This window comes from Scomber scombrus, chromosome 24 (assembly GCF_963691925.1).
Source record: "Scomber scombrus chromosome 24, fScoSco1.1, whole genome shotgun sequence".
Lineage (NCBI taxonomy): Eukaryota > Metazoa > Chordata > Actinopteri > Scombriformes > Scombridae > Scomber > Scomber scombrus.
The window spans coordinates 8,703,603-8,722,149 of record NC_084993.1 but is presented as its reverse complement, the minus strand read 5'-3'; the positions used below and the strand labels follow the sequence as shown (position 1 = coordinate 8,722,149).

The 18,547-nt window shown below is 40.7% G+C and overlaps 3 protein-coding genes across 3 annotated transcripts; 2 read left to right on the top strand and 1 right to left on the bottom strand.

Annotated features, from left to right (window-relative positions):
* Window positions 1-887: 887 nt before the first annotated feature.
* Window positions 888-8,592, top strand: retreg2 (reticulophagy regulator family member 2). The gene is made up of 9 exons (XM_062414699.1): window positions 888-1,267; window positions 1,681-1,784; window positions 2,069-2,099; window positions 2,484-2,613; window positions 3,480-3,564; window positions 3,933-4,070; window positions 4,462-4,550; window positions 5,061-5,196; window positions 5,559-8,592. Exons 1-9 carry the CDS (start codon window positions 1,014-1,016, stop codon window positions 6,374-6,376), a joined length of 1,785 nt encoding a protein of 594 aa, XP_062270683.1. The 5' UTR covers window positions 888-1,013; the 3' UTR covers window positions 6,377-8,592.
* Window positions 8,593-8,681: 89 nt separating this feature from the next.
* Window positions 8,682-11,750, bottom strand: mdh1b (malate dehydrogenase 1B, NAD (soluble)). Its single transcript, XM_062414700.1, has 10 exons — window positions 11,729-11,750; window positions 11,526-11,638; window positions 11,315-11,449; window positions 10,759-10,901; window positions 10,465-10,633; window positions 10,018-10,363; window positions 9,752-9,893; window positions 9,175-9,350; window positions 8,891-9,030; window positions 8,682-8,797 (listed from the first exon to the last, which is right to left on the bottom strand). The coding sequence occupies exons 1-10, from the start codon at window positions 11,748-11,750 to the stop codon at window positions 8,738-8,740; spliced, it is 1,446 nt and encodes a 481-aa protein (XP_062270684.1). The 3' UTR covers window positions 8,682-8,737.
* A 295-nt stretch (window positions 11,751-12,045) lies between these two features.
* Window positions 12,046-17,920, top strand: fastkd2 (FAST kinase domains 2). The gene is made up of 11 exons (XM_062414698.1): window positions 12,046-13,080; window positions 13,161-13,264; window positions 13,353-13,461; window positions 13,604-13,727; window positions 13,933-14,072; window positions 14,238-14,410; window positions 14,815-14,978; window positions 15,083-15,322; window positions 15,670-15,763; window positions 17,205-17,319; window positions 17,646-17,920. Exons 1-11 carry the CDS (start codon window positions 12,463-12,465, stop codon window positions 17,766-17,768), a joined length of 2,004 nt encoding a protein of 667 aa, XP_062270682.1. The 5' UTR covers window positions 12,046-12,462; the 3' UTR covers window positions 17,769-17,920.
* The last annotated feature ends 627 nt before the right edge of the window (window positions 17,921-18,547 follow it).

Genomic DNA, 18,547 nt, shown 5'->3' with positions numbered 1-18,547 from the left:
ATAAAAGTGTCCATGTCCATGTCTGATAACCTGCATTAACCATGAATACATGCTAAATATACTAAGTAATTTTATTGTATGTCTTTCATTTTCACAGTACTTGAACTCGTCGACACATGTGCACATTCAATTGTTCTTATTTCAAAGGCAACTAGGTAATCAGTGCTTATTTTCATATTGATTAATCTGTTGATTTTTTTTTCTAGTTTATCAAGTAATCATTTGGTCTGTAAAACATCAGAAAATAAAGTCCAAGAGATTGTGTTCAGATTGTTGTACAATCTATAGCAAACTCACTTTTATCATAAGGCTTTCAGATAATCTTTATTTGTTGGTTTATTTTATAATATACTGTCATTTATTTTATATTTGTTTTAATGAATATATATATTTATATGTGTGTGTGTGTGTGTGTGTGTGTGTGTGTGTGTGTGTGTGTGTGTGTGTGTGTGTGTGTGTGTGTGTGTGTGTGTGTGTGTGTGTGTGTGTGCGTATAAATATGTATCTGTTGAAGGACTCTTATGTAAGTTACTTTTTGATCTTTGTCAGATCAGAATTGTATTTATTTTTTTTTAAAGAAAAAACAGTAGCCCAGAACAGACAAACCAATTCTGTTTATAACAATCTGAAATTTCAATACTAGATATCACTAAATCCTACACACTGGTCCTTTAAAGCGTATTTGATTTTTACACAACCAGCATTTTTTACTTTGGAGAAAATGTTTGATCTTATGTGTGTGTATCTGGCATTATATTCTATATTTTGTTCTTTTTATATTTGATATATATACATCTACATAATAATATCATATAAATAAACGGTATTATTATTATTATCATCATCATTATTATTATCATTATTATTAATTGTCAAATTAGGCCGCTTCTTTTATTTTGAAAGTTGTATCCGGAAGCGGTGTTTTTTTTTTACAGTCCTTCAAACTTGACGCTGATCTCTCCCACACACCCCGTGATCTCCAAAACAACATAACAAAGTGGGGGAAAACCAACATGGCGAGCGGAGAGGAGGCCAGAAGACGCCCCTCGGTTACCTCCTCTTCGGTCGGCCTGGAGGCTCTGTTCCCAGCCGGTACCTCGGAGCAGGCCTGCGGGGACGGAAACCCGGAGCTCGTCCTCCTGCGAGAGCGTCTCCAGGGCTGGCTGGCGCAGTACGAGCTCCCGCTGCTGTGGATGCAGAGGCTGCTGGTGTGGGAGAGGCCGTTGTACAGCATCTCTGTCGCCTTGACACTCAACACATTATTCTGGTAGCGACTTTTTCTCAGTTTTATCACCTCTCTGACAGCTCACTAAGGTGGTGTGGTGCATCATTTAGCTCGCAGCCGAGGATATTAACGAGTGAATGTCAGGATAAATTAGCTAATCCCACGTCTTGAGGCTAATGCTAACTTTGCTTGCACGCCATTAAAGCATTTCTGTAAATACAATGTGTGGCGCTGTTAAAATGGTTAGCCAAAGTCCAATCCTAACAAACACTCATGTCATGCTGAGTGGCTCAGGCCTTGTTGATCAGCTGTCAGTGACAGATTGTGACTTTCCAACCCTAACCCTGCAAAGAAGGCCCATTAACAGATGTGATAGGCTGATGTAGAAGTGAGATTATATACATGTTTACTAAATGTATGTATAAAAATAACATGTATGTGTGTGTCTCCCACAGGCTGCTGTCCTCCACCTCCCTGCGGCCTCTGTTCATGTTGAGTGTGTCCCTGTTGGGGCTTATGCTACTGGAGAGATGGAAGCCAAAGTTGCCCATCATTACTGGTGAGCCCAGGCCTTTGTGTAATTTGAAACTTCTCTGTTTCTCTGTAACTGTTGCTGTGCCAATTAAAATCTATATTTGTTTAACACGGTGACTTCACTGGATGGAGACGCCTGGTACGACTGTGTGAGGATTTACGTTCTATGTGTTGATGATCTTTCAGTGGAGACACATTAAAATATTCACACGCATGACACCAGAAAAGCCCATAAATCATCATGTTTTAAATCAGGAACTTTTATAATACATTATGTATTTTTAATTGTGTATTTTTCCCCTATTGCAGTTCAACATGCTGAGGCTCCCCCAGTACAAAGGTGTGTAGTGTGTACATGATAAACAGATTACATACTGTACAGTAATCTTCTCTATGACTTGACACTTGTGTCATCATTTCCTGAAGTAATATTGATGTGAATGGAAAAGTACCTGAATTTGCTCTCTTTGTTTATGACATTTGCCTTACATTTCACACCATGATGTCATCATAACTTATTGCAGGTCACCAGTCTGGTTCAGTCTGTCATGTGTGTCTCACTCCCTCCACTGTCATAACATGAACATACAATCCCGTGCTATCTCTCACAAAACATTTCTGGTCATAGTGAAGCACTTTAAGTACAGGTTTTAGCTTTTTTACAAGCACTGATTTTGTCACCCACTTCCTGTGTTTGTGTGTTTATTTTCTCGTTTGCATGCAGTGAAACAATGAGTGGGGAGCAGCGATTGCTCAGTATTCCTGAGCTCAGCCACCACCTGGCTGAGAGCTACCTGACCTGCTGTCTGTACCTGGAGGAGATGCTGCAGTACAAACAGCAGAACCACGGCAAGGTATGGCACTTTTGACTCAGGATGATGTGTAGGTATCATGAATATTGTGAACTTAAAAACAGTGTCAGAAGGTTCAAACACCCTAAATGTTTTGGTTAAATCTGTTACAAGAAATGGGTTTATTCTAAAAGCCTGGTAGTGGATAATTCTGTTAACATTAATGTGAAGGAACTGATTGAGAGCTGGTTAATTGGTACATTTATGTAAGCTTGATCAAGGACAACAGAGTTACATTACAACTGAAAACACTACTCTCTACTTCCAGACAAGAGTATTTAAACACTTACTACCTCCCAAATAAGGTTGTTCTTTACCGTTAGTCAGCACAATTATGCTGACTAACGGTAACTGAAGTCACGTAGACTGTACACAGGTAACATGCAATCCATTTTAAGAGGAGACCAGTCTGACCGTCTGCACAAAGCACAGCATATCTCCACCTGACCTTGGTTGCCATAGGACACAGCCAGCCTTATCAAGACAGCTGCGTAGACCAGCTAACCTCTACTGACCTACTGCTCCCAGGATAGAAGATGACAAGAGAATGACCAGGGGAATGCAAATAATTCCCCCACAGATCCAGATTTGTTTTAATCAGCCTTGTGCCATTTATCGACGGAAAGCATTGCAGAATGCAACATGTAAAAGTCCACATTTTCAACATTTTTGCTGACTCAATGACAAAAAAGATTGTGTTTACTTAACCGGCAGACTAAAAACCATGTAAAGTATGGAAATCTTCAAGGCACAATGCCAGCTGTCTGATCTCAGCTGCACACCTGCAGCGGTGATACTGTGTCACTTCCTGCTCTTGTTCCCGTTGAAAGTATAGTAAACTAATTCTGCTCATGTGGTCTGTTTCCCAGTTCTGTGCGATGATGTGCAGCGGCTGTTTTGTGCTTGCCGTGGTCGGACATTATGTTCCAGGAATCATGATCTCCTATATTATAGGTGAGCCACATTCTCTTATTATGTTCTGACTTCACACTGGATGTGTGATTACAATAGCAATCAACAGAGTAATTAAGTTTTATTGTGGTTTTGCATCGTTGTTACTTACTTACTAATGATCAGGAATCCTTTTAGTGCAGCATCATGTTTATGTAATAGGTCATGGTTGTATTTTAATAGTTTGCCACACATGGATATTTTTACATCAGCTGTAAATGTATCTCTTCACACCTCATTCACAGATCACATAACTGGATCCTTATTACAAAATCAGCCTTTTATGCTTGACTGCATCTCACTTTTGACACCTTTGAAGAATAAAAGCAGCCTTTTAAAGTTATCCATGTTTTGTCTGTGTGCCTGTTCAGTCCTGAGTGTGCTGCTGTGGCCGCTGGTGGTGTACCACGAACTGATCCAGCGGATGTACACCGGCTTGGAGCCAATCCTGATGAAACTGGACTACAGCATGAAGGGAGATACCGAACACCGCAAGCACGACAAGAGGAGTGAGTGCCGCTGTTACACCTCCTCATAGATTTAGGCCTCATTGATGTGTGCGTTGCTTTAGGTGAAACCGCTGCAGCCTTAACGCGTTGTGTTTTTAACATTTACACAAGACTCGAGGAGGAGGGGGAGGAGCTTGACTTTTGAATTGATGTAGATCACCCTTCATTCCCCTCCTGCTGATACCTAACCTCATGCACAAACTGAAAGAATAACAGCCATTGTAACACCACCTGTTATGCAATTGTGTAAATGAAACAGTATTTAATATCAAGAAAGTGTGATTAGAAGTTCCTCTGATTACATTTGTATCTATATCCCATGTTTCAACTACTGTATGTACCGTAGCTCATTCCTTAGTGTGTGTGTGTGTGTGTGTGTTTTTTTTAATAGAGGTGAAGAAAGAGATGGAAGAAGGGGACGAGCCAAGAGCAGAAACGGAGAGCGAGAGTGAGGAGGAGCTGTCCTGTTTCGCCCCGACGGTATGAAAAACTCAACCCGCGTTCATTTAATATAGAGTAGACTATTGTGTGTGTAGCAGCAGTGGAGTTGGGAGCAGGTACAGTATGTGATGTGGAGAATGAGTTGAGTCTCAGCCTTTATGAATGTGGGAATGGAGTAGATTTGTCTGAGCTAAATGGATCAAGGAACATCTTTCAAGTACTGCATCATCCCATTCAGTAATTTATGATGTTGATGTTATGTTAGGTATTCAGTCAGCCTGATTAACTGCTGTGATTCATCCTTTGCACTATGTTGGTTCATGTGTCAATACACACAATGATGGACTCTTGACCCCAAAGTTTGTTTTATACTTACACATTTTTTAAGGCTTTTTTTTTTAAACTCAAAGCATACCACAAATTTCTTTCATCTTCAATAGGAGTATGAAAAAGATAATATTAATTGGCAAGAGATTTAACGTCATCATCTCACAACCATTCTTCTATTGTGCGGTGAAGCGACTATAACAACGTGGTTTTGTCACTCAGGTGGATGTGAAGACCACGGCCCTGGCGATGGCTATCACAGATTCCGAGTTGTCTGACGAGGAGGCTTCCATCTTAGAGAGTGGAGGGTTCTCCGTGTCCAGAGCCACCACTCCTCAACTCACGGACGTCTCTGAAGGTAAATATCACTCAATGCGTCAATGTGACACTTGGATTTTTGCCAATGAAGAAATGGCGTCTTTGCTTGGGCGGCTGGTCAAAGGTTGGAATGGTTTCAGCGCTGGAGCAAATAGGAATACAAAACCTAGTGTGCCAACACAAAACTGGTGTTTTAGCTTTCAGCGTTTTGAAATTCATTTGCTTCATTTCCACTTTAAGTCCGAACTCAAGCAGAAGGAGCAGCTTTTACTGCATATTTGACATTAAGTACCGTACTTTCTTAAATAATAAATGGGTCATTTCTTCCGATTTCTGTCCTATTTTTGGACACAAAAAACTCAACAGAGTTTGTTTTTTTTTGCTCTGTCACCTCCTTCACAGATCTGGACCAGCAGAGTTTACACAGTGACCCAGAGGAGGCTTACCTGCGGGATCTCCCTGAGTTCCCCTCAGTTGAGGAGTTCCCATCCATCGAGCACAACCTGCTCCACTTTCCTCTGCGAGGTCCCACCCAGGGAGACGGAGCCCAGGCTAGTGCTGCATCAGAAGGGGAACCGTTGAGCCCCGCCAGCCTCCTCATCCAGCACCTCGCATCCCCGCTCCACTTTGTGAACACACACTTCAACGGACATGGACGACCACCTGGGGGCGAGGCGAGCTTGTTGCCTGTGCCATGCGCAGGTGAGGAAGCGGGGAGGCAGGGGGGAGACGGGAAGGAAGCTGAGGTAGCCCACGGTGCACAGCAGTCTTTGGAGGCCTTGAGCGAGGAGATAGTGAGCACGGCTATCTCGGCCGTGGTTCAGAACACTCTGTCAGCCCTGCTGCGCTCTAGCGAGGCCAGCGAGGAGCCCACCCTGGCTGAGTTCCTCCCCACCGAAACCCCGCCGAGCGCTCTGGAGACCTCCACTCAACCAACCACCGACACCACTGCTAACACTACAGTTACTACAATAGGAGCGCTGGGGCCTGACGAGGACCTGGACGAGGCGATAACAACAGAAAGCGGCGGCGGCGGCGAGGAGATGCCTGATGACACACTAGTTCCAACCGAGGAGGAGGAGGACTTTGAGCTTCTGGACCAAAGTGAACTGGAGCAGTTGGATGAGGGGCTGGACTTCAGCTCTGACAGACAGGTGGTGGGTGGAGCCTCAGGAGCTCCAGACACACCCCCATCTCCTCTGCATCAACCACAGTCATAGCTTCCCTGTTGCCCCCCCCCTCCTCTCTTTCCCTCCCTCCTGCCCTATCTCCAACTGTTTTTGTTTTTATTTGTACGTTAGAATGACATATACACGCATACATAAATACATACTGCTATATACAAAACATTTATCAAAGAGTTTAGCATTTAATACTGTTGGTTGGTGATTGTGTGGCAGATGGTTGAGATAACTATGTGCGGTCTGTTTTCACATAGCCTCAAATGACATGAGTGTGCTCTGCCTTGGTGCCTGAGATGTTTCTAGTCCAGGACCATCACATTATCAGGATCATCAGTTATTATCAGTGAAACAGCCTTCATGTGAATTCTTAAACACACAAATTATAACAGATGTTTTCTTTGTGGTATAAACTGCCTGCTGGCCTGATGAGAGCAGGTTTAGGGCAGGGTCAGGTTGGGTTAATAGTTAAAGAGACATTATTGTCAGGGGTTGTGCATTGCATTTTATATCAGGGCTCTGAGTTTAGCTCCATCATCTAGCATTAACATTTGCTTGATCATTCAGCAAACTGATCTCCCACTGTATAATCTCATGTCACAATAATGATACCTTTTCTGATTTGAACCCTTCCACTTTGTGTTCAGAGAGACGCAGATGTTTATCCAGATGGTGTTGGGGAGAGTGGGAGATGTTGGAAAATATAACTATTAATATATGCTATAAATTATTTAATTTAACGGTCAGTTGATAACATTTAATTGTTGTGCTGACAGGGAGTTCAAAGAAAAGTTTTAATCCCTTCAGTCGCCCTTAATGATTGTATGGTAAGAGTTGACACCATGGACACCCAGGTTTAAAAATGTAGTTACATATTCCCAGTTAGACTTTCACTTCATCCTTAATTCATTAGTCTTTCACTTGTTGCCTGGAAATGGAAAATTAAAATCTTTGACATTGTTGGATGTTGACAAGTAGTACACATACACATAAGTGACTTTGGTGTGGCACGATAAAAAAAGAAACTTTCCCAACTTTCCTTCACGTGATCGATGCCTCATTTTTGTTCATATTTGTGAGTAGAGTTTTCATTTCGTACATCATGTAATTGAATTTACTCTCGATCTCCAACAGGCTTCTTGTTAGAAAGGCCCGTCTATACCCAAACTATTTGTACATGTATAGTCATCACTGGGATATGTATATTTACCAAATAACCTTGTTTGTGCCACGACAAGTCCATGCATGCCATTAAAATCAAGCATGTATTTACCATGATCGTTATTTAAGGGCATTTGTCAAAAATAGCATTAATTTTATTGGAGTTGTTTTTGGGGTTGGGGTTTTTTTGGCAGTTATTGAAGAGACATAATACTTTAATCACACACATTACTTATCTGGCCACTGCTGAGGATTCATGGAAAAACTTTTGACATGGCAAAAATTGACAAGAAATCTAGCACTATGCTCGACTATATGAGGAGGCAGGTTTTGCTTTTGGAAGCCACTCAGCATCCAAATCTCAGGGGTGGGTTGTACAAAATTTGAATATACCATCGCAGAATATGTGTCCATATCCCGACTTGTCGTAGTGCACTGTATTTGTACTAATCTGTCCTTTTTTTGTTTGTTTTTTTCAGTCAATGCCTCCTTGTGTATAGTGTAGAAATGCTAAAAAGGAACGTGTATATTCTGCATGTAAAAAACAGCACTCTGTTAAAGGTCTCCTTGTCGACTGACAAAGTACTGCACAATTTGTGAGGAAAAAAAAAAGAATCAATTTGAATGTTTCTGTTTAAAAGAGCCCATTAAATTCAGTTGGTTTAATATTGATTTTCCAACAAGGGGAGTAAAAGTTTTTAACTGTCCTCATGTTTAAAACTACCCAGCTGTAAATGGAAACGGGTAGCAAGTGATAACATCAGATTTAGAGAAGGATATTAACAGACTAGTTTGTGTATGGTAGTAGTGTGTTTTATGCTTCAAATATTGCTTCTTGATCTATATAAAAAAAGCACTTACTGAACTGTACAATTTTAAAAAAGGAATATATTTTCTAATTTCTCCTTTTTCCATAAAGTACTCAGTTTGATCTTTTACATCTGAAAATATAACAGCTATGGAAGAGTTTCACGAAGCGGGAAAAAAAGATTTATTGTCGTTAAACTGGTTAAAAAAAAAGAGAAAAATTTAAAATAAAACTGCAACTCCACATGTGAAAGTAAGAGAATAAAAGAACAAACTGAAACAAACGAGATGTGGCACTGAAATCTATCTCATTATTTCCTTTGATTATTTTAAGCAACTTTTATGTTATAGTCAGCGTTGTCAATATGCAAGTGATTTTTTTTCTTTTAAGTTTACAGGAAAATCTTAACAAGAAGCAGTTTTTTTTTATGTCTAAGTTTCTTCTTCTTCATTCATAACAATCATGCCATTTTCTGATCCAAGTTCTTTTTCCTGGGAAAGAATAACACCATATGTTAAATGTGTTAACACAGAGCTATGAGAATATGTGTTGAGCACAATATTTTTGTAACTACACACGCATACCTGTCTGAGCTCACTTGCAGAAAGTTGGAGTCTTTCCTTCAGCTCGTCTCCAACAGTCGCTTCAAACAGCACCGACCACTTACCATCTGAAAAGGTTACTGGAACTGAAAGGACAACGCCATCTGGGAGATTGTTGTGGCCTACAAGTAGCAAAGTACAATCACATTTCACTGTTTAATCAGGAGTTTTATAGATATGAATTCAAGCTCAAACCGTTTCTCAAAACTTAAAATCTCATCCCTGTACATACTCCCCACTCCTCATTGTGTTTTCTGTGTTTTAACCTGTGCACAGCACGCCCAGAGAGAGGACCTCATCTGGACTAGAGGTGCCATTCCAAGCCTTTAGGACAGTGAGAATCCCGTTGGTGGCTGACATGGCAGCTCCTTGGCAGGTCTTGGAAACCACAGCTGCACGCTGACAGCGTACAAAGTCTTGAAACTCTGTCTCCAGCCATTTCCTGGAAGGGGAAAGAAAATCATTGGCTTTTAACGCAAATACCAGTGTGGGATGTTTTTTATCAGAGTGGTCAGATTGCTGGGTCATATGTAGGCTATTGTGCAATCAACACTGGCACTGACTGAAATCATGGCAGAGTATGGTTGGGAGGCACTTTTGTAATTTGACAGTAGACAAGAGCCAGACCTTATCATATTATGTTTGTTTTAGCCTGCTTAAGTGCCAGGTGGGTGGAGTTAACCAATGAAATGAAGAAGTAAAGCATATAAAATGAAATAACTCGTATTAGTCTAGAGTTTAAAACACACTATGGAATGAAAACTTAAAGAATAAAAGAATTATGAATACTTTGACTTGTTATCTAAATACCTATTTATCAAGATCCTGTTTTGTGTAACACACCTGTCATGGAAAACCTGTAGGACCGGTTGGGAAAAGAAAGGTGGTCCTTTGATTGGCCCATCATAGTTGAAAACTTTTGCCCTCTGCAGGTCAATGTAGAAACTACCACTGATGTTCCCCCACACAATGACATCTGTAATATCTGGAATACAAGAAGAAGAAGAGGGAAAGGTTCTTAATCTTGCATGAAAAGAAGACGATGCAAAAACACAGCTGGAATAAAGGTGAATATGAATCACCAAGTTGACAGAAATTACAACAACTACCTGAAGTCCTCACTTTCAACTTCTTTGCCATGATGGCCCTCGCTTCATTCTCCAGCTGAGTCGCCATGGTGACAAAGCGGCGGCTGTCGATGGAGCTTGCGTTGTTTAGGAGAAGCGAACACCTGAGGTTGACAAATGAGCTGCCGGACACGATCACCTTCACCTCCTTCTTGGCCCTTGCGTCAATCAGTCGTCCGTACTCTGTGTACAGGTCTGAGATTTCCTTTATCTTCCTCTTCTTTTCTTCCTCATCCTCATTCTCTGTATCATCAGACCACCACTCATCCAGCAGAAGGATGACATCTGCTTCTTGGAAGGCTTGTTCCAGATCTGTGTGAATGTCCACCTGTTCATAAATACAGTCAGGTGGCTTTGATTTCTTTCTGAAATGCTTCCTCGATTAGCATTTTGTAAAAATAAATAAATAAATTTAAAAAAATTCTGTACCTGATTGAGCAGAGGGAGTGCCAGGTCCTCCGTCTCCATCTTCAGCCACTGCAATCCCTCCTCATTCCCATCCAGATCCAGAAGATGGAGGCAGATTGCTGAAATTTGGGGGAACACCTCAGTGGAGAGCAGATTGGGGATCAGGATGTGGCAGGCTGGGCTGAGAGCACTAAGCAGGTACAAAACAACCAATCTGTTAAAGTAGCTGACCCACTAAAGATTTGAAACATTTCTATGAATCCTTAAGAGGAAACAAGTTTTTTCTTTGGTTCATGTTTTTGTAGACTGACCCACCTGCCGATCCATATCTGTAGTGGTTGGAAATGACTGACACGATGCTGCTCATCCATAATAAGGTTGATCTTGGTCTCCAGGTTCTCTGCTGCAACACTCAGCATTATATTTGTGGGCATGTCTGATGTGATGCTGTAGTATTCCTACACAAACATTGATATGAAGAAAGGCAAGTTTGGAAGGTGAAGCATAGGAATGTCACCCTCATCTTGAATTCAGAGTTTATTTATTTAGTTGTTTTTTTTAAATTAATTTATATCTGTACTCATTCAATTAACTTTTGGACACAATTTTCCTTATTAATCCAGGAGGCTCATAAGGTTTTGGTCCCTATTACAGAAAATATGGTCTTTTTTTTAATGTAGCATCAACAAACAATCTATTCACAAAGCCAGATTTCTTCTGACTACAATCTTAATCCATGATTATGTCTGCAGGGTATCTAAACCTAAACGATCTGTCTATTGAGAAACATTGTGGACAACATTACCAGATGATATAAATTGGTTTTCTCTGTATAATGTATGTTACATTATGCAGTTATATTTCTGCCTACCTGACAATGCTCCAAGAAGTCACTGAAGCCTCCTAAAAGCATCCCTTTGCCTCCTTGATCTACCAGCTCCCTCCAAATTAGAGGCGAATGCTCATGTTTCCAGCCATTTCTTTCACAAGTTGCCTCCAGCCATTCCTTATTAAAAGAACATCATAAATTACGAGAATGATACATGAATGATTTGTGACAGGAGAAAATAAGATCAGATTACCTTCCAGTCATCTGGCAGGATGGAGATCTTATGGACCGTGAAGTTTGGCAGAGATCTTCGAAGACTGTCTGCTAAAAGTTCCGCTTTGGCATAATGAGGGCAGTTTGTTTTACCTGCAGAGGATGACAATTGTAGAAATCAATAATAATAACGCGATGTTTATAAATGTATACTTAATAATAAAATGTAAAATCAAACTTTACCAGCAAGCACAAATTTTGCCATTCTATTTGGATGGCGTTGGTTGCTAGGAAACCAGGGAATCTGCGCTTATTTCTGTCCGAGGGAAACAACGCAAACAAAACATATGTGGGGGGGAAAAGTGCAGCGACTATGAGAGCTGTTGTCAAGACGTACATATTGGTTTTATTAACAGTAAATGTAATAATATATTTTCAATCATTCATATTTGTATTCGCAACACACATTGTTTTAAAAAATATATATATTTTTAATTTGACGGTGCGTTGTGTGGTCCGCTTACGAGGGGGACAAAATAAACCGGTGCACACATCAAGAAGCAGCGTGTAGGATTCAAGCTTACGTAAATTGGACTTTTTAGTGTCTCTTTTCGCTAAAACAAAAAAAAAACATTGTGTGTCAAATGTTACACTGTCCAGCAAGTGCCATGTGTTGCTCTGGGACAGTCTGTGTCCCTGCGGTTAGAGTAATAAGGTAGGGGGCGTCATTTAGCTATCATTAGCTACCGTTAGCTCGCCGCTGTTTAATAGCTTGGAGTGTGTGTTGACCTTGTGGGCAGCGTGCATTATAGTACAATATCTGTGCCAATTAAGCACGTAATTTAACCATAATTCAACAGTCTGTTTGGCCAAGAGTATACATTTTAAAACAGTTAATAATTTTGACGCTAACTAAGTAAGAGTTGCCATTACTTCTCTATCTCTATCATTTTGGTCTCCTAAACTATCAGTGAGTAATGTTTCAGTCAGCTTGGGTGACAGAGGAGGTCATAAGGTGGTCTCTACGCTTGTGCAGCCGCCGGTCTCTATGGAAACAGCGCAGTTTCCTAGTGACATCTTCAATCAAAGGCACATGCCTCCCCAGTCATCAACCAGCACACAGTTGGTGCTCAAAGCAGAGCCAGACAAGTCTATCTAGCAGTTGTGTAAGTTCAGTTAGGTTCTACTCACAGGGGACAATTCACAATGAGGATCTGGAAGAAAAGTTCTCACTGCCTGCTGAGGCCTCTTCTGAGCCAAGTCAGACCAAATCCCCTTTCTTGGACCACTTGCATCAGTGTGGCTCCCCTTGTGACGTGTTAGACCTCACCTGTAAAATCTCACCTACAGTCAGACATGTGAGCAACTGTCTGACCCAGATGTGGACCATCACCAAGAGGATGTCAGATGAGCAGCAGCGCTATGAGCTGCAGCTGATGTTTGAGCATCCTGCGTTTGAGAACCTGCTGCAAAGAGCCATGAAGAATGTGGTGCACATGCGAAATGAGGACCTGGCATACTCCCTCCTGGGTATGGTTAAACTGGGTGTGCCTGAAAGTAGCCGCGTGGTCCAGACTTTCCTCCGAAACTGCCAGGTAGGTTATGGACCAGCAGGCAAAGTTTTATTTGTTACTGTTTGTTGTTTCTTCATATTTGTTTTATCCTTCATAAACAGGAGAAATTGAACGACTTTGATGAGAAAAGTCTCTCCATCGTGGCCTCCTGCCTGGAACATATGGAGGACAGCCCCAACGTTGATGCACTTAAAAACGGCATGAGGTCGGGCTTGTCAAATTCTATATTTTGCTACATTTTTAGCACTTCTTTTTCCCATCATCTTACAGTGATGTGTAATGCTGTATTCTAGGTTGGTGATTGAGGACCGTCTTCCGAGCATTAAGAAAGTCATGACTCTCCAGATCATGATGCGTATGCTGGGGAAAGATGCCCCGTTTCACCTCAAACGGAAATTAGAGGTTGGTGTCACTTAAGCTTGATTGACACGACATTTAATGTTTATTTTAGTCATTATTTTGATTGACATGGGCTTAATATAGGCTTTTTTTTTTTACCAGTCACATCTTTTATTCCATCTGTTATGTACACTACTTCCTCCAGGGAAAGGCTTTATCAATGACGGATAAGTTCAGCCTTCCCAACAACCAGCACATGATCAGTACTCTGACTAAGATGGGCTTCTACTCCAAACCACTGCTGGACATCTGCAGCAAGAAGATAATAGGTAAAACCCTTCATGCTAGTTAAATAGAAAATGACTTTTGAATTATGGTCACAAATTGGAAAACATCTTGGCATATTTTGCAACGTTGTCAGTGCAGATACATTGTAATGAGCCACAGTAAGCTTAAAAATTGAATTATGCTTCTATTTTAAAGTTTAGCCAACTGCCTCATCACCTTTTTTGTTCTATCTGTCCTTCCTGCTAGAAAACATCAATAGAATCCCAGTCAGCAGATTGCTTACAGTGCTACAGTCCTACAGAGAGCTGCGCTACAGGGACGCTGATCAGCTCACTGCCATTGCAGAATACGCCGCCTCCATGATAGACATATGGAACAACAAACAGGTGCTGCAACACACAACTGTACTCTAACAAACATTTCAACGTCCCATGAGTCATATATGATCATTCAGAGGTCTTTCATACCTGCAATCACATCATAAGAGTAGGAACTGCTTTTCCAAGATAGCTCATATCACATATAACTCTAAATATCATCTTTCTGTGCAGGTAATCCTCTTCCTGTCCCAGTTCGAGAACCTCATGTTCTGTCCCACAGCATTATTGGAGGCGTTTGCCGAGAAGGTGATCGAAAACCCGGATGTTTTGACACTTAGGGACCTCCTCTGTGTCCTCAAGGTGTACTCCAATCTTAACCACGATCTCCAGCACCACAGACAACAGTAAGTCAGTCGCATGTCTTCCATCTTTTAAATATTACGCATACACAGACCATTGATGTTGTACAGTATACTTCTTTAAAGAGGCTACAAAAAGAAAATATTCCATCTTGGCCGCATTTCATGGTCTGGGTTGAACAATGGCTGTGTGGCTGGGGTTTAAAAACATGCAGCTTATTGCTTTAAGTTGTTGAGATTGTATTTCTAGGATAGCATATATCGGGCTATACCATCATAACAGTCAAGCAAATATATTGTAAACCATCTCTGATATGACCATAAGATTAGATCAAGTAAAGAGTAGGATAATCAAGAAACTGATGCACATATCCCTTATACAGCTATATAAAAAAAACTACTGGCTGCAAAACCTGATCTTTCTGCTGTGTTTCACCTCGCTGTTCCAGGTTCTTGGACAGTCTCAGCCGGGTTCTGGACTCCTATCTGCCCAAGATGTCTGGTTACGACTTATTAAAAGCTGTTTATTATCTGTGCCTTCTGGGCCACCTTCCCTCTGCACCACTGGAGAAACTCCTACAGAGTAGCACACTGGAGTCGTTCAGCACTACAGGTCAGACACTCAACTCACTCACGCATGCATCGTCATTTATTGTCTGCCACTTTTTTTATCTTCATCATCACTCATCCATCTTAACGTCCTCTATTTCTCTCCAGCACCCAAGTATCTCCAGAGCCAGGAGCGAATGTTTCAGACTTTGCACTTGTGCCTCCGTCTTGACCGTCCCGTCCTCCCTGTGCCACTGACCGTCCCCCCGTCTGTCCTCGGAGAGCCCATCTCCAGAACTTCGTCATTCAACCTGCCATGGCTCACCCAGTCCCTGCAGAGTGTGCTGGAGGACCAGGCAGACACAGTGCTACAGGAAATGATGGTGGAGGAGGACTTCTACTTCATAGGTAAAGAGATAAATATAGGGTTAAGTTAGAGTTTCAGGGTGAATTGTGACAGTTTAGGCTTGGGTTTATCCCTTCAAAAGCTTTCACTCTCTTTTTCTGTCTGTGCCTCTTCTTCTATAGGAAGGCTTTGAAAACTTGTCAATTAATCATATAAAAAGCCACAAGTGAATATAGACATTTTCAGTTTGTGTCATACATTTGACATTTACACCTAAATCAGTACACTGTGTCTGCATTTATCTCTCTAACTTGAAAATGGCTTCAGAATATATTTTCATCCAGTCTTGAAACCCTGATACTAGCAAGCAGCTTCGTGTGTGTGTGTGTGTGTGTGTGTTGACTCTCAGATGCCACGATCACCAAGCCTGTGCCAAACCAAAGAGAGACTGAAACGAGCAGCATTGCAGGAGTGGAGCGTTCACCAGCAGAGAGCAGTCAAAGGTAAGACATCTGCATCAGTTTGCAGTAGATAACATCACCACCAGACACAACCTTTAACAAATCTGCTGTGACATTTTTCTGAGAATTCTTTTTTTTTTTTTTAATCTAGCGTGGTCATATCATTTTGGGTTTAGTTTGATATTGTTGAAAGCAGGTACAGAGGATGTTCGGGCTTTCCATTCTGATAACGTCAGGCATTGACGCATGTTGTTATAGCAACTATCAAAATCTGATCCCACAATTTTGCACACAACATGTCTAAACTTTGAATAAGACTAAGAATAAATAAAGTGCTCTTCATGTATTAAACGCCACATCCCATTTTAAACTCATTTAAAGGTGTGAGATGGGAAAATAAGCTTCAGATTAATCTTTTAGGTCAAGATTCAGTATTTATTTGCATTTCAACACATGGTTGTTAAGGAAAAAACTCAGAAACTTAAAAGAGTTAGAGAAAATGTTTATCCACTCTGATCACTCTGAACGAGTCACTTTAACACAAGTTTTTCCATTTTCTAAAGTTGTGTCTGTACAGTTCATCTAGTTTATTAACAATCTTTGAAATAGTTTGGATGTCACCTTGCATTGACTCTTTATACCATCTTCTCCTTCGTGCCATTGTATATGCGTTTTATTTCCTTCCAACTCTACATCTCATTCCAGACATTAATCATACATGTAGTCATTTGTCTCATTTATGCACACACATATTGTTTGTTTTGATTCGGTTTTTAGTCATTCAGTGCTTTAACAGAATAGATTTCTGCTGAGCCTGATGCTGTATTTTACTCATATTCAACCAAATGGTTTAGATGATGTGATGTGCTGAAACAAATGGTTTAGATCAGTGGTCTCCAACCCTGCTCCTGGAGAGCTACTGCCCTGCATGTTTTAGGTATCTCCTCACTCTAACTCGTTATCAAGCAGCTGAGGCTTCTCAAAGGGCTTGATAACGAGTTGATTATTAGAATCAGGTGTGTTAGAGTGAGGAGATACCTAAAACATGCAGGGCAGTAGCTCTCCAGGAGCAGGGTTGGAGACCACTGGTTTAGATGATGTGATGTGCTGAAACATAAATAGAAATAAATGTGTGATTTGTTGTTTATACTGTACAATTCTTGCTCTGATCTAATAACTTTATGCTTTAAAAAATAGAATTGAAATTTTTTTTTAAAGATTAATTAAAAATATAAAATACAAGAACTGACTAAATCTATTAAAAAATGTATAGTTACCCTGCCGAGTAGAGATGTGTATTTATGCATGTGTCATAGGAAGCCACACGTACGAAGCACTGTCTTTTTGACAATAAAGCCACAATCCACTTCTCAGGTTTCATGATGTTCTCCTAACCAAACCTCCACATTCATCCTGTCATACTTGTACCTAAATTCAAATTTTGACCTTTTAATGCTGAGAAACTCTTGTCTCGATGTCTTAGAATCGCAGTAATTTGCACACCTTACTCTGCATTTTGCTACGGTACATCCAATCCCCGTGGTCCTCTGGCTGTCAAGATTCGCCATCTGAAGATCCTGGGATATAATCCTGTCCTGGTGAGTCACACCATCAAAGTTTTGGCTCGTTTATCAGGTGTTTTGATGATAACATTTCTATACTTAAGAATTGTTTTTCTCACTTTGTTTTCTGCCAAAACCTTTTATAGCAATTGCACTCATACAGTTAAATTTCATAATTGGTAAAACTCATATAGTAATGGAGTATTTATCTATATATTTGGGAGGGAAAAACCCCCAAAAATGATATTTAAGTAAATAAATGAAGCTGACATACATTCAAATGTTTTACTGCTGCTAATGGAAGCAGTGTCGGTGTTTACAGAAGTTTACTCTGTCCTAATCCTAATCTCTCCTTTCTCCAGCTTAACGAAAAGGAGCTACAGTCCGTGCCTGAGGAAGAGAGAACAGATTTCCTCAGGGTACGGATCTTTCCAGAACACCTAAGATCAGACACACAATGGAAAGAAGAGCAACTGGGATCATGAGGACAGGTGGCAACAAAAAAATAGGAGCCAAGAGCTGTACCTGTGAAATCATGATGATGACACAGCTTCTGTCGGGGCTGTTTAAAGCTCTGCAAATGATAAAGAAGACATAAATATATTGAAGTATTTAAATAAATTGTTTTTTTGTGTGATTAAAGTGATCTTCTGCGAATCATTTTAAAAGTTGGGTCATTTTTCATTGCCAGTAGTAATTGTATTTTAACTCTACATAAAGAAAGAAAGTACAAAGGGTAGTGGTTTGCATGCAGTGAGTGTGGGAATACCAACTTGAATAACGGCTGAACCAAATGTTTCCGCTGGATTTACAGTAAAAAGCCGCAATTTCGATGAAGGCAAAAGCTGAAATATTTAAGTTATCCCAAAGTATTCCAATAAAACTTGTATGAGAGCCTCCGAATAGCATTTTCTGTCAAAGTCCTTAAATGACTTACAAACCTAACAGAAAGAATTAGTTAATCTTGACACTTGCGGTAGTTGATGAGTAAGACTATGCTGCCGAATGAAACCAACAAAACCAGTGTGTGCGTTTGCAGTAAGTGCACAGAAACTGCAAGGTGAGCAAGGTAAATGTGGAGTCTCTTTGAAGCTGCCACATCTGCACAAAAAAAGCACGAGGTAGGGGAGAGAGAAATGGTAGAGGGAGGAAGACAGGAAATGGTGCAGATTGTTATTGTTTAAAGTGTTGGTGTCTCCTTGTGTATCTGGTTCTGATCAACCGCCGCAATGTTAAACTACGCTCTGATGTTTATGGGTTTTTT

What these genes read in the sequence shown, in the direction of transcription:
- retreg2 (XM_062414699.1), top strand. Translation starts at nt 1,014, where the DNA reads ATGGCGAGCGGAGAGGAGGCCAGAAGACGCCCCTCGGTTACCTCCTCT. An exon ending in ACACTCAACACATTATTCTG is followed by an intron (nt 1,268 to 1,680) that starts GTAGCGACTTTT and finishes TGTCTCCCACAG; the next exon opens with GCTGCTGTCCTCCACCTCCC. An exon ending in ACTCACGGACGTCTCTGAAG is followed by an intron (nt 5,197 to 5,558) that starts GTAAATATCACT and finishes CCTCCTTCACAG; the next exon opens with ATCTGGACCAGCAGAGTTTA.
- mdh1b (XM_062414700.1), bottom strand. Translation starts at nt 11,750, where the DNA reads ATGGCAAAATTTGTGCTTGCTG. An exon ending in GTTGAAAGTGAGGACTTCAG is followed by an intron (nt 9,894 to 10,017) that starts GTAGTTGTTGTA and finishes CTTGTATTCCAG; the next exon opens with ATATTACAGATGTCATTGTG. An exon ending in TCTGGGCGTGCTGTGCACAG is followed by an intron (nt 9,031 to 9,174) that starts GTTAAAACACAG and finishes TGCTACTTGTAG; the next exon opens with GCCACAACAATCTCCCAGAT.
- fastkd2 (XM_062414698.1), top strand. Translation starts at nt 12,463, where the DNA reads ATGTTTCAGTCAGCTTGGGTGACAGAGGAGGTCATAAGGTGGTCTCTA. An exon ending in CTCCAGCACCACAGACAACA is followed by an intron (nt 14,411 to 14,814) that starts GTAAGTCAGTCG and finishes TCGCTGTTCCAG; the next exon opens with GTTCTTGGACAGTCTCAGCC. An exon ending in GGAGGACTTCTACTTCATAG is followed by an intron (nt 15,323 to 15,669) that starts GTAAAGAGATAA and finishes GTTGACTCTCAG; the next exon opens with ATGCCACGATCACCAAGCCT.